The sequence below is a fragment of the Ostrea edulis genome, chromosome 2 (genome assembly GCF_947568905.1).
Source record: "Ostrea edulis chromosome 2, xbOstEdul1.1, whole genome shotgun sequence".
Classification (NCBI taxonomy): Eukaryota; Metazoa; Mollusca; class Bivalvia; order Ostreida; family Ostreidae; genus Ostrea; species Ostrea edulis.
Window position 1 is genome coordinate 47,806 of NC_079165.1, and position 12,248 is coordinate 60,053.

General features: G+C 42.3%; 1 protein-coding gene across 1 annotated transcript; it reads left to right on the plus strand.

The window, feature by feature from the left end:
* The first annotated feature begins 9,253 nt into the window (after window positions 1-9,253).
* LOC130051845 (uncharacterized) lies at window positions 9,254-11,513 on the plus strand. Its single transcript, XM_056154792.1, has 3 exons — window positions 9,254-9,346; window positions 10,467-10,539; window positions 10,677-11,513. The coding sequence occupies exons 2-3, from the start codon at window positions 10,473-10,475 to the stop codon at window positions 11,333-11,335; spliced, it is 726 nt and encodes a 241-aa protein (XP_056010767.1). The 5' UTR covers window positions 9,254-9,346; window positions 10,467-10,472; the 3' UTR covers window positions 11,336-11,513.
* Window positions 11,514-12,248: the final 735 nt, after the last annotated feature.

Below are 12,248 nucleotides of genomic sequence, written 5' to 3' on the forward strand. Positions count from 1 at the left end.
AGGGTATAGGGTGCAGGGTGTAGGGTATAGGGTATAGGGTGCAGGGTACAGGGTGCCTTATACCCTATACCCTGTACCTTACACCCTGTACCTTACACCCTGTACCTTATACCCTGTACCTTACACCCTGTACCTTATACCCTGTACCCTACACCCTGTACCCTATACCTTACACCCTGTACCCTATACCTTACACCCTGTACCCTATTCCTTGTGCATTTTCATACTGTGAATCTATCTTATTATACTAAGAAATCTTTAGATATTTGGACAAAGCCAGTCAAATAGAGGATAATCTCTAAAATGTTTGTGCAATTACCTATTCTATATGTACTACTCGGGCCATGATTTATGAAAACATATTCAATTATTATGTACAGTGCTCAACATAGTGATACTATCGATTCGTACTATGCATGTCCAAAGCACGTTAAATTGGGATAAATATTTATCGATACCAGTACATGTACATTTTAAATGTCTACAAATTACTGCCACTGTGTGTTGTTTGTCACATATCTAAAATATCTTTTTCATCCAAAACAACCTGTATTAGCACGAATTGAAACAGCAATCTATATATTGCAAACGCCATGCAATGACTTCGAAATTCATGTGATTATCCTATAATGCAATTGCTCCTATTCATATCTTCTAATTTTAGATTCGGAATTTCTATTCTATTTTTAGAAAAAAATCAAACTAAAAAATCAAAGCGCTTGGTCTTCCTATAACCCTAAACCCTAACCCTAACCCTAACCCTAACCCCAACCCCAACCCCAACCCTAACCCCAACCCCAACCCTAACCCTAACCCTAACCCTAACCCTAAACCCTAAACCCTAAACCCTAACCCTAAACCCTAAACCCTAACCCTAACCCTAACCCTAACCCTAAACCCTAACCCTAACCCTAACCCTTAACCCTTAACCCTAACCCTAACCCTAACCCTAACCCTAACCTTAAACCCTAAACCCTAACCCCTAACCCCTAACCCTAAACCCTAAACCCTAACCCTAACCCTAACCCCTAACCCTAACCCTACCCCTACCCCTAAACCCTAAACCCTAACCCTAACCCTAACCTTACTGCATTTCCCCAACCCCTGAGGGGCTAAAAATGAACAGCTATTCTATACTTGTTTTTAAAAGAAAGGTTAAAAAATAGTACTGAAATGCAAAAGCATTCCTTAAATAATGAAAAATGTAAGAGAAGAAAAAGGTAAAAAAAAAATGTATACTTGTATGCATTATGTAGCAACATATAGCGGTCACCCATCCAAGTACTAACCACGCTCGATGTTGCTTAACTTGTTTGATAAAGAGATACATTTAGTATACTATTGTGTGATTGCACAATGTTAGATCGAAGACGCCGACGGGTAAGGACGTCTATTTTACAGAGAGTTTATTTGTTTATTTTAATATGCTTGTATTAAAAGGACAAGAAAAAAGAAAATCATTAAATAGTACAATATCTTTTACATAAGTGCAGGGTATAGGGTGCAGGGTATAGGGTATAGGGTGCAGGGTATAGGGTATAAGGTATAGGGTATAAGGTATAGGGTATAAGGTATAGGGTATAGGGTATAGGGTGCAGGGTATAGGGTATAGGGTATAGGGTGCAGGGTATAGGGTGCAGGGTATAGGGTATAAGGTATAGGGTATATGGTATAAGGTATAGGGTGTAGGGTGCAGGGTATAGGGTATAGGGTGTAGGGTGCAGGGTATAGGGTATAGGGTGCAGGGTATAGGGTATAGGGTGCAGGGTATAGGGTGCAGGGTATAGGGTGTAGGGTATAGGGTATAGGGTGCAGGGTGTAGGGTATAGGGTATAGGGTGCAGGGTGTAGGGTATAGGGTATAGGGTGCAGGGTACAGGGTGCCTTATACCCTATACCCTGTACCTTACACCCTGTACCTTACACCCTGTACCTTATACCCTGTACCTTACACCCTGTACCTTATACCCTGTACCCTACACCCTGTACCCTATACCTTACACCCTGTACCCTATACTTTACACCCTGTACCTTATTCCTTGTGCATTTTCATACTGTGAATCTATCTTATTATACTAAGAAATCTTTAGATATTTGGACAAAGCCAGTCAAATAGAGGATAATCTCTAAAATGTTTGTGCAATTACCTATTCTATATGTACTACTCGGGCCATGATTTATGAAAACATATTCAATTATTATGTACAGTGCTCAACATAGTGATACTATCGATCCGTACTAGGCATGTCCAAAGCACGTTAAATTGGGATAAATATTTATCGATACCAGTACATGTACATTTTAAATGTCTACAAATTACTGCCACTGTGTGTTGTTTGTCACATATCTAAAATCTCTTTTTCATCCAAAACAACCTGTATTAGCACGAATTGAAACAGCAATCTATATATTGCAAACGCCATGCAATGACTTCGAAATTCATGTGATTATCCTATAATGCAATTGCTCCTATTCATATCTTCTAATTTTAGATTCGGAATTTCTATTCTATTTTTAGAAAAAAATCAAACTAAAAAATCAAAGCGCTTGGTCTTCCTATAACCCTAACCCTAACCCTAACCCTAACCCTAACCCTAAACCCTAAACCCTAACCCTAACCCTAACCCTAACCCTATACCCTAACCCTATACCCTATACCCTGTACCTTACACCCTGTACCTTATACCCTGTACCCTACACCCTGTACCCTATACCTTACACCCTGTACCCTATACTTTACACCCTGTACCTTATTCCTTGTGCATTTTCATACTGTGAATCTATCTTATTATACTAAGAAATCTTTAGATATTTGGACAAAGCCAGTCAAATAGAGGATAATCTCTAAAATGTTTGTGCAATTACCTATTCTATATGTACTACTCGGGCCATGATTTATGAAAACATATTCAATTATTATGTACAGTGCTCAACATAGTGATACTATCGATCCGTACTAGGCATGTCCAAAGCACGTTAAATTGGGATAAATATTTATCGATACCAGTACATGTACATTTTAAATGTCTACAAATTACTGCCACTGTGTGTTGTTTGTCACATATCTAAAATCTCTTTTTCATCCAAAACAACCTGTATTAGCACGAATTGAAACAGCAATCTATATATTGCAAACGCCATGCAATGACTTCGAAATTCATGTGATTATCCTATAATGCAATTGCTCCTATTCATATCTTCTAATTTTAGATTCGGAATTTCTATTCTATTTTTAGAAAAAAATCAAACTAAAAAATCAAAGCGCTTGGTCTTCCTATAACCCTAACCCTAACCCTAACCCTAACCCTTAACCCTAACCCTAACCCTAACCCTAACCCAAACCCTAACCCTAACCCTAACCCTAACTCAGGGTGCAGGGTGCAGGGTATAGGGTATAGGGTATAGGGTGCAGGGTATAGGGTATAGGGTATAGGGTATATGGTATAAGGTATAGGGTGTAGGGTGCAGGGTATAGGGTATAGGGTGTAGGGTATAAGGTATAGGGTATAGGGTGCAGGGTATAGGGTATAGGGTGCAGGGTATAGGGTGCAGGGTATAGGGTATAGGGTATAGGGTGCAGGGTATAGGGTGCAGGGTATAGGGTATAGGGTGTAGGGTATAGGGTGCAGGGTGCAGAGTATAGGGTATAGGGTTTAGGATGCAGGGTATAGGGTATAAGGTATAGGGTATATGGTATAAGGTATAGGGTGTAGGGTGCAGGGTATAGGGTATAGGGTGCAGGGTACAGGGTGCAGGGTATAGGGTATAGGGTATATAGTGTAGGGTATAGGGTATAAGGTATAGGGTATATGGTATAAGGTATAGGGTGTAGGGTGCAGGGTATAGGGTATAGGGTGTAGGGTGCAGGGTATAGGGTATAGGGTGCAGGGTATAGGGTATAGGGTGCAGGGTATAGGGTGCAGGGTATAGGGTGTAGGGTATAGGGTATAGGGTGCAGGGTGTAGGGTATAGGGTATAGGGTGCAGGGTGTAGGGTATAGGGTATAGGGTGCAGGGTACAGGGTGCCTTATACCCTATACCCTGTACCTTACACCCTGTACCTTACACCCTGTACCTTATACCCTGTACCTTACACCCTGTACCTTATACCCTGTACCCTACACCCTGTACCCTATACCTTACACCCTGTACCCTATACCTTACACCCTGTACCTTATTCCTTGTTCATTTTCATACTGTGAATCTATCTTATTATACTAAGAAATCTTTAGATATTTGGACAAAGCCAGTCAAATAGAGGATAATCTCTAAAATGTTTGTGCAATTACCTATTCTATATGTACTACTCGGGCCATGATTTATGAAAACATATTCAATTATTATGTACAGTGCTCAACATAGTGATACTATCGATCCGTACTATGCATGTCCAAAGCACGTTAAATTGGGATAAATATTTATCGATACCAGTACATGTACATTTTAAATGTCTACAAATTACTGCCACTGTGTGTTGTTTGTCACATATCTAAAATATCTTTTCATCCAAAACAACCTGTATTAGCACGAATTGAAACAGCAATCTATATATTGCAAACGCCATTCAATGACTTCGAAATCCATGTGATTATCCTATAATGCAATTGCTCCTATTCATATCTTCTAATTTTAGATTCGGAATTTCTATTCTATTTTTAGAAAAAAATCAAACTAAAAAATCAAAGCGCTTGGTCTTCCTATAACCCTAACCCTAACCCTAACCCTAACCCTAACCCTAACCCATAGGGTATAGGGTATAGGGTGCAAGGTATAGGGTGCAGGGTATAGGGTATAAGGTATATGGTATAGGGTATAGGGTATAGGATGCAAGGTATAGGGTGCAGGGTATAGGGTGCAGGGTATAGGGTATAAGGTATATGGTATAGGGTACAGGGTATAGGGTGCAGGGTATAGGGTGCAGGGTGCAGGGTATAGGATGCAGGGTATAGGGTATAGGTGCAGGGTATAGGGTATAAGGTATAGGGTATAAGGTATAGGGTATAGGGTGCAGGGTATAGGGTATAGGGTATAGGGTGCAAGGTATAGGGTGCAGGGTATAGGGTGCAGGGTATAGGGTATAAGGTATATGGTATAGGGTACAGGGTATAGGGTGCAGGGTATAGGGTGCAGGGTGCAGGGTATAGGATACAGGGTATAGGGTATAAGGTATAGGGTGTAGGGTACAGGGTATAGGGTATAGGGTATAAGGTATAGGGTATAAGATATAGGGTATAGGATGCAGGGTATAGGGTATAGGGTGCAGGGTATAGGGTGCAGGGTATAGTGTATAAGGTATAGGGTATAAGGTATAGGGTATAGGGTGCAGGGTATAGGGTATAGGGTATAGGGTGCAAGGTATAGGGTGCAGGGTATAGGGTGCAGGGTATAGGGTATAAGGTATATGGTATAGGGTACAGGGTATAGGGTGCAGGGTATAGGGTGCAGGGTGCAGGGTATAGGATACAGGGTATAGGGTATAAGGTATAGGGTGTAGGGTACAGGGTATAGGGTATAGGGTATAGGGTATAAGGTATAGGGTATAAGATATAGGGTATAGGATGCAGGGTATAGGGTATAGGGTGCAGGGTATAGGGTATAGGGTATAGGGTGCAAGGTATAGGGTGCAGGGTATAGGGTGCAGGGTATAGGGTATAAGGTATATGGTATAGGGTACAGGGTATAGGGTGCAGGGTATAGGGTGCAGGGTGCAGGGTATAGGATACAGGGTATAGGGTATAAGGTATAGGGTGTAGGGTACAGGGTATAGGGTATAGGGTATAGGGTATAAGGTATAGGGTATAAGATATAGGGTATAGGATGCAGGGTATAGGGTATAGGGTGCAGGGTATAGGGTGCAGGGTATAGGGTATAGGGTGCAGGGTATAGGGTATAAGGTATAGAGTACAGGGTGCAGGGTATAGGGTGCAGGGTATAGGGTATAAGGTATAGGGTATAGGGTGCAGGGTATAGGGTATAGGGTATAGGATACAGGGTATAGGGTATAAGGTATAGGGTGCAGGGTATAGGGTATAGGGTATAGGGTACAGGGTATAGGGTATAGGGTATAGGATACAGGGTATAGGGTATAAGGTATAGGGTGCAGGGTATAGGGTATAGGGTATAAGGTGCAGGGTGCAGGGTATAGGGTATAGGGTGCAGGGTATAGGGTGCAGAGTGCAGGGTATAGGGTATAAGGTATAGGGTATAAGGTATAGGGTATAGGGTATAGGGTGCAAGGTATAGGGTGCAGGGTATAGGGTATAGGGTATAGGGTGCAGGGTATAGGGTATAAGGTATAGGGTATAAGGTATAGGGTATAGGGTGCAAGGTATAGGGTGCAGGGTATAGGGTATAGGGTGCAGGGTATAGGGTGCAGAGTGCAGGGTATAGGGTATAAGGTATAGGGTATAAGGTATAGGGTATAGGGTGCAGGGTATAGGGTATAGGATATAGGGTGCAAGGTATAGGGTGCAGGGTATAGGGTGCAGGGTATAGGGTATAAGGTATGTGGTATAGGGTACAGGGTATATGGTGCAGGGTATAGGGTGCAGGGTGCAGGGTATAGGATGCAGGGTATAGGGTATAGGTGCAAGGTATAGGGTGCAGGGTATAGGGTATAGGGTATAGGGTGCAAGGTATAGGGTGCAGGGTATAGGGTGCAGGGTATAGGGTATAAGGTATATGGTATAGGGTATAGGGTATAGGGTGCAAGGTATAGGGTGCAGGGTATAGGGTGCAGGGTATAGGGTATAAGGTATATGGTATAGGGTACAGGGTATAGGGTGCAGGGTATAGGGTGCAGGGTGCAGGGTATAGGATGCAGGGTATAGGGTATAGGTGCAGGGTATAGGGTATAAGGTATAGGGTATAAGGTATAGGGTATAGGGTGCAGGGTATAGGGTATAGGATATAGGGTGCAAGGTATAGGGTGCAGGGTATAGGGTGCAGGGTATAGGGTATAAGGTATATGGTATAGGGTACAGGGTATATGGTGCAGGGTATAGGGTGCAGGGTGCAGGGTATAGGATGCAGGGTATAGGGTATAGGTGCAAGGTATAGGGTGCAGGGTATAGGGTATAGGGTATAGGGTGCAAGGTATAGGGTGCAGGGTATAGGGTGCAGGGTATAGGGTATAAGGTATATGGTATAGGGTATAGGGTATAGGGTGCAAGGTATAGGGTGCAGGGTATAGGGTGCAGGGTATAGGGTATAAGGTATATGGTATAGGGTACAGGGTATAGGGTGCAGGGTATAGGGTGCAGGGTGCAGGGTATAGGATGCAGGGTATAGGGTATAGGTGCAGGGTATAGGGTATAAGGTATAGGGTATAAGGTATAGGGTATAGGGTGCAGGGTATAGGGTATAGGGTATAGGGTGCAAGGTATAGGGTGCAGGGTATAGGGTGCAGGGTATAGGGTATAAGGTATATGGTATAGGGTACAGGGTATAGGGTGCAGGGTATAGGGTGCAGGGTGCAGGGTATAGGATACAGGGTATAGGGTATAAGGTATAGGGTGTAGGGTACAGGGTATAGGGTATAGGGTATAGGGTATAAGGTATAGGGTATAAGATATAGGGTATAGGGTGCAGGGTATAGGGTATAGGGTGCAGGGTATAGGGTGCAGGGTATAGGGTATAGGGTGCAGGGTATAGGGTATAAGGTATAGAGTACAGGGTGCAGGGTATAGGGTGCAGGGTATAGGGTATAAGGTATAGGGTATAGGGTGCAGGGTATAGGGTGCAGGGTATAGGGTGCAGGGTGCAGGGTATAAGGTATAAGGTATAGGGTATAGGGTATAAGGTATAGGCTATAGGGTGCAGGGTATAGGGTATAAGGTATAGGGTATAGGGTACAGGGTATAGGGTGCAGGGTATAGGGTATAAGGTATAGGGTGCAGGGTGCAGGGTATAGGGTGCAGGGTATAGGGTATAGGGTATAGGGTACAGGGTATAGGGTATAGGGTATAGGATACAGGGTATAGGGTATAAGGTATAGGGTGCAGGGTATAGGGTATAGGGTATAAGGTGCAGGGTGCAGGGTATAGGGTATAGGGTGCAGGGTATAGGGTGCAGAGTGCAGGGTATAGGGTATAAGGTATAGGGTATAAGGCATAGGGTGTAGGGTACAGGGTATAGGGTATAGGGTATAGGGTGCAGGGTATAGGGTATAAGGTATAGGGTATAAGGTATAGGGTATAGGGTATAGGGTGCAGGGTATAGGGTGCAGGGTATAGGGTATAGGGTATAGGGTATAGGTGCAGGGTATAGGGTATAAGGTATAGGGTATAAGGTATAGGGTGCAGGGTATAGGGTATAGGGTATAAGGTGCAGGGTGCAGGGTATAGGGTATAGGGTGCAGGGTATAGGGTGCAGAGTGCAGGGTATAGGGTATAAGGTATAGGGTATAAGGTATAGGGTGTAGGGTACAGGGTATAGGGTATAGGGTATAGGGTGCAGGGTATAGGGTATAAGGTATAGGGTATAAGGTATAGGGTATAGGGTATAGGGTGCAAGGTATAGGGTGCAGGGTATAGGGTATAGGGTGCAGGGTATAGGGTATAGGTGCAGGGTATAGGGTATAAGGTATAGGGTATAAGGTATAGGGTATAGGGTGCAGGGTATAGGGTATAAGGTATAGGGTATAGGATACAGGGTATAGGGTGCAGGGTATAGGGTGCAGGGTGCAGGGTATAGGATACAGGGTATAGGGTATAAGGTATAGGGTGCAGGGTGCAGGGTATAGGGTGCAGGGTATAGGGTATAGGGTACAGGGTATAGGGTATAAGGTGTAGGGTATAGGGTATAGAGTGCAGGGTATAGGGTATAGGGTGCAGGGTATAGGGTGCAGGGTATAAGGTGTAGGGTATAGGGTATAGGGTGCAGGGTATAAGGTGTAGGGTATAGGGTATAAGGTATAAGGTACAGAGTATAGGGTGCAGGGTATTGGGTATAGGGTGCAGGTACAGGGTATAACTTATTTTTGACTACGCAAATGTTAGCAAAGTCCAACTAACCCACACTAACAAAAATCATATAGTCAAAGTAAATACTTAACAATGACAACTCAAACGCCACATCTTGGTTTTTTTTATTCTATCTTTGATGAAGAATGTATTGACCAAAGATCTTTTGAAATGAATTCGGCGTCAGCCAGATATCATCGTTTATTTATCGACATCTTTTCTAATCGCAATTTCTTCTCCCTTACATAGTTTTTTTCACTCGAGTCACGTGGGCTTTCTTTCAGCATATATATATATATATATATATATATATATATATACTGCTTAAACAGTCGGAGTATCATTTGTGTGAAGCAAGGGAACAGAAAAGGATACAGCAAAGGGGTAAGTTAAAGGTTTTTACTATAAGGGATTGGAAAAAATGATAAATTTTTAGTGCTATTTGAAACATCGAGGATACTTGGTTTTCTATTAAAAGGTATTGAAGATTGATTCATTAATTTTTAGTGCTATTTATAATAACGGGACTATTTGGTGAAAGCGTAAATATAAACATATTTATTTCTTTGGCTATTCGCTATTAAGATAGTTATCTCAAGCACTGACTTAACATTGTGGAAATTCACCATTGTACAATACACCATATACCCTATACCCTGTACCTTACACCCTGTACATCACACCCTGTACCCTATACCTTATACACTGTACCCTGTACCCTATACCCTGTACCTTACACCCTGTACCCTATACAATACACCCTATACCCTATACTTTGTACCTTACACCCTGTACCTTATACCTTGTACCTTGCACCCTGTACCTATACCCTGTACCTTACACCCTGCACCTTACACCCTGTACCCTATACCCTGTACAATACACCCTGTACCCTATACCCTGTACCTTAAACCCTGTACCCTATACCTTATACACTCTAACCTGTACTCTATACCCTGTACCTTACACCCTGTACCCTATACCCTGTAAAATACACCCTATACCCTATACTCTGTACTTTACACCCTGTACCTTATACCCTGTACCTTACACCCCGTACCTATACCCTGCACCTTTCACCCTGTACCTTACAACCTGTACCCTATATCCTGTACAATACACCCTGTACCCTATACCCTGTATCTTACACCACGTACCTTATACCATACACCCTGTACCCTATATTCTGTAACTTACACCCTGTACCCTATACCCAGTACCTTACACCCTGTACCTCACACTCTGTACTCATATACACTGTACCTTACACCTTATATCCCTATATCCTGTACCTTGTACCCTATAATCGGCACCTCACAACCCGTACCTTACATCTAATACCCCTATACCTTGTACTTAATAACCATTACACCCTCTACCATACACCCGGTACTTCGCACATTTTATCCTAAACCTTTATCCAACATCCGGATCCCTGGCTTCTGTACCCTACCTCACACATCTTCTATATCATGCATCTAGCATTAGGGTTTTCTATTTTCAGAAAGTGATGGAGATTCCAAATAATGGGGAAGAATTTGACTTAGACGAAAGCAACGACGCCAGTGAATTGGATGGTAATTTGAATTATAGCATCGAACAGACATATTTGTGGACGATTACAAACTGGACCAGAAAAAAAATCATCTTGTCACCTTTAAAAATACAGTTCAATACATTTCGTATTAATCAATTTTATTGCTTTTTGCTACAGAATCCCTCAGCATCGACTACATGAAGGAAAACTTCATGGGAGTGGAAGAAGTTAAAGATGTTACAAATACTCTCCGAAGGGAATTCGACGACAGACTGGAAGAGATGGAAGATCGTTGGAACAAGAAACTGGAAGCAATGGAACAAAGACTCCTGCAGGCCCTGACAGACGACATCAAGAAGGAGAGGGTTTTCAATGCGGAGAACATTTCCAGCCTTACTGAAACAGTTAAGGCTGAATTGCGTCAATCTACAAATGACATCAGAGACACGGTAAATCAGGAATTAGAAAATGGAGTGTTCATCATCAAGAAGGTAGACATGTCTCGGGATAATGATCCAAGGGAAACGTCATTTATTTATTCCGAGGCAGCGGGGCCGTCTACAGAGAGGCAGGAAATCAATGTTCCACAAAAAACGCAACCAAAGAGATCACCGAAGGTCTGCTGGAAGGATTTTCCCCAGCAAGAGGATTTCATAATAAGTGAACATAAGAAATTCCAGTGGAAAAAGAACGGTGCAGTAAAGAAGATAATATTCGGAGCAGGCTTGAAAAGGAAGTTATGGGAAGATGACGAAGTGTGGAGGAAAAGGGTGTGTTATAAGATTGACTCGCTGTACAAATCCAACATCTTACTTTGTGATCGGAGGTCTACCTGAATACCCAGGGTTTCAATAACCAGATAATGAATTTTTATGTTTCCTATACACAAAATGTGTCCTTTGCTTTAATTTGTGTTTTTTAAAGAGTGAAACTCTATGCATAAGTTTCTTTGGAAAGTGAAATTGTTTTCATATACATTGGCCATTTATGAACAATAAATTGTAATTCAATTTTTAATGTATCAATTCTTATTGCATCTCTTTATCTCCCTTTGTACTGCCGCTGCAAAGGCATTATAGGTTCTGTCAGGTATTCCCTTTTCTTGACAGCATCTTTGATATCTAGAATACATCACCTTCTTAGGTTCCTTTATGTCCTTTATAGTGTCTCTTAGGATCCTCATTTCAACAGCATTCCATGGCACATGAACCCTAGCTGGAACATGCCTCACAGGTACAAGATCTACTTGTTCCTTACTTGCACAATCATCCTCCTCTACGGGATCTTCCATTTCTGGTTCAATATTTACATCATCAGTGTCTTCATTGTCTGACGCCACTTTCAAACGCTCAGTCGCAGTGGGAAAGGAATGGGGTATGTCTTCGTATATACGATACACCGTTTTAGTTAGTGGCCCCCGTAGATGAAACACAGAGAGAACTTTCAGTTCTTGAAGATCTCGCTGGGAAAGAGGCATTTTGTCAAGGTATGCTAACAAAGATTTAAATTTGACGTAGTATCCGTTTTGGACTAAACACACACAGGATACAAAGGCTAAAATATGTAGCAAATCCTGCTTCTTCAATTCCATCCCTCTTAACCGGTGACAGGTCTCCCAAACCCAAGGAAACTCGGAGGAAGAATTAACTAATCGGCTTCTGAATACTAAGTCCTCTTTCTCTAGTTCATCAATGATATTTGTGGTAAGTAGATTTACATTGAAATCATTTTCATCTGCAAGTGCATCTT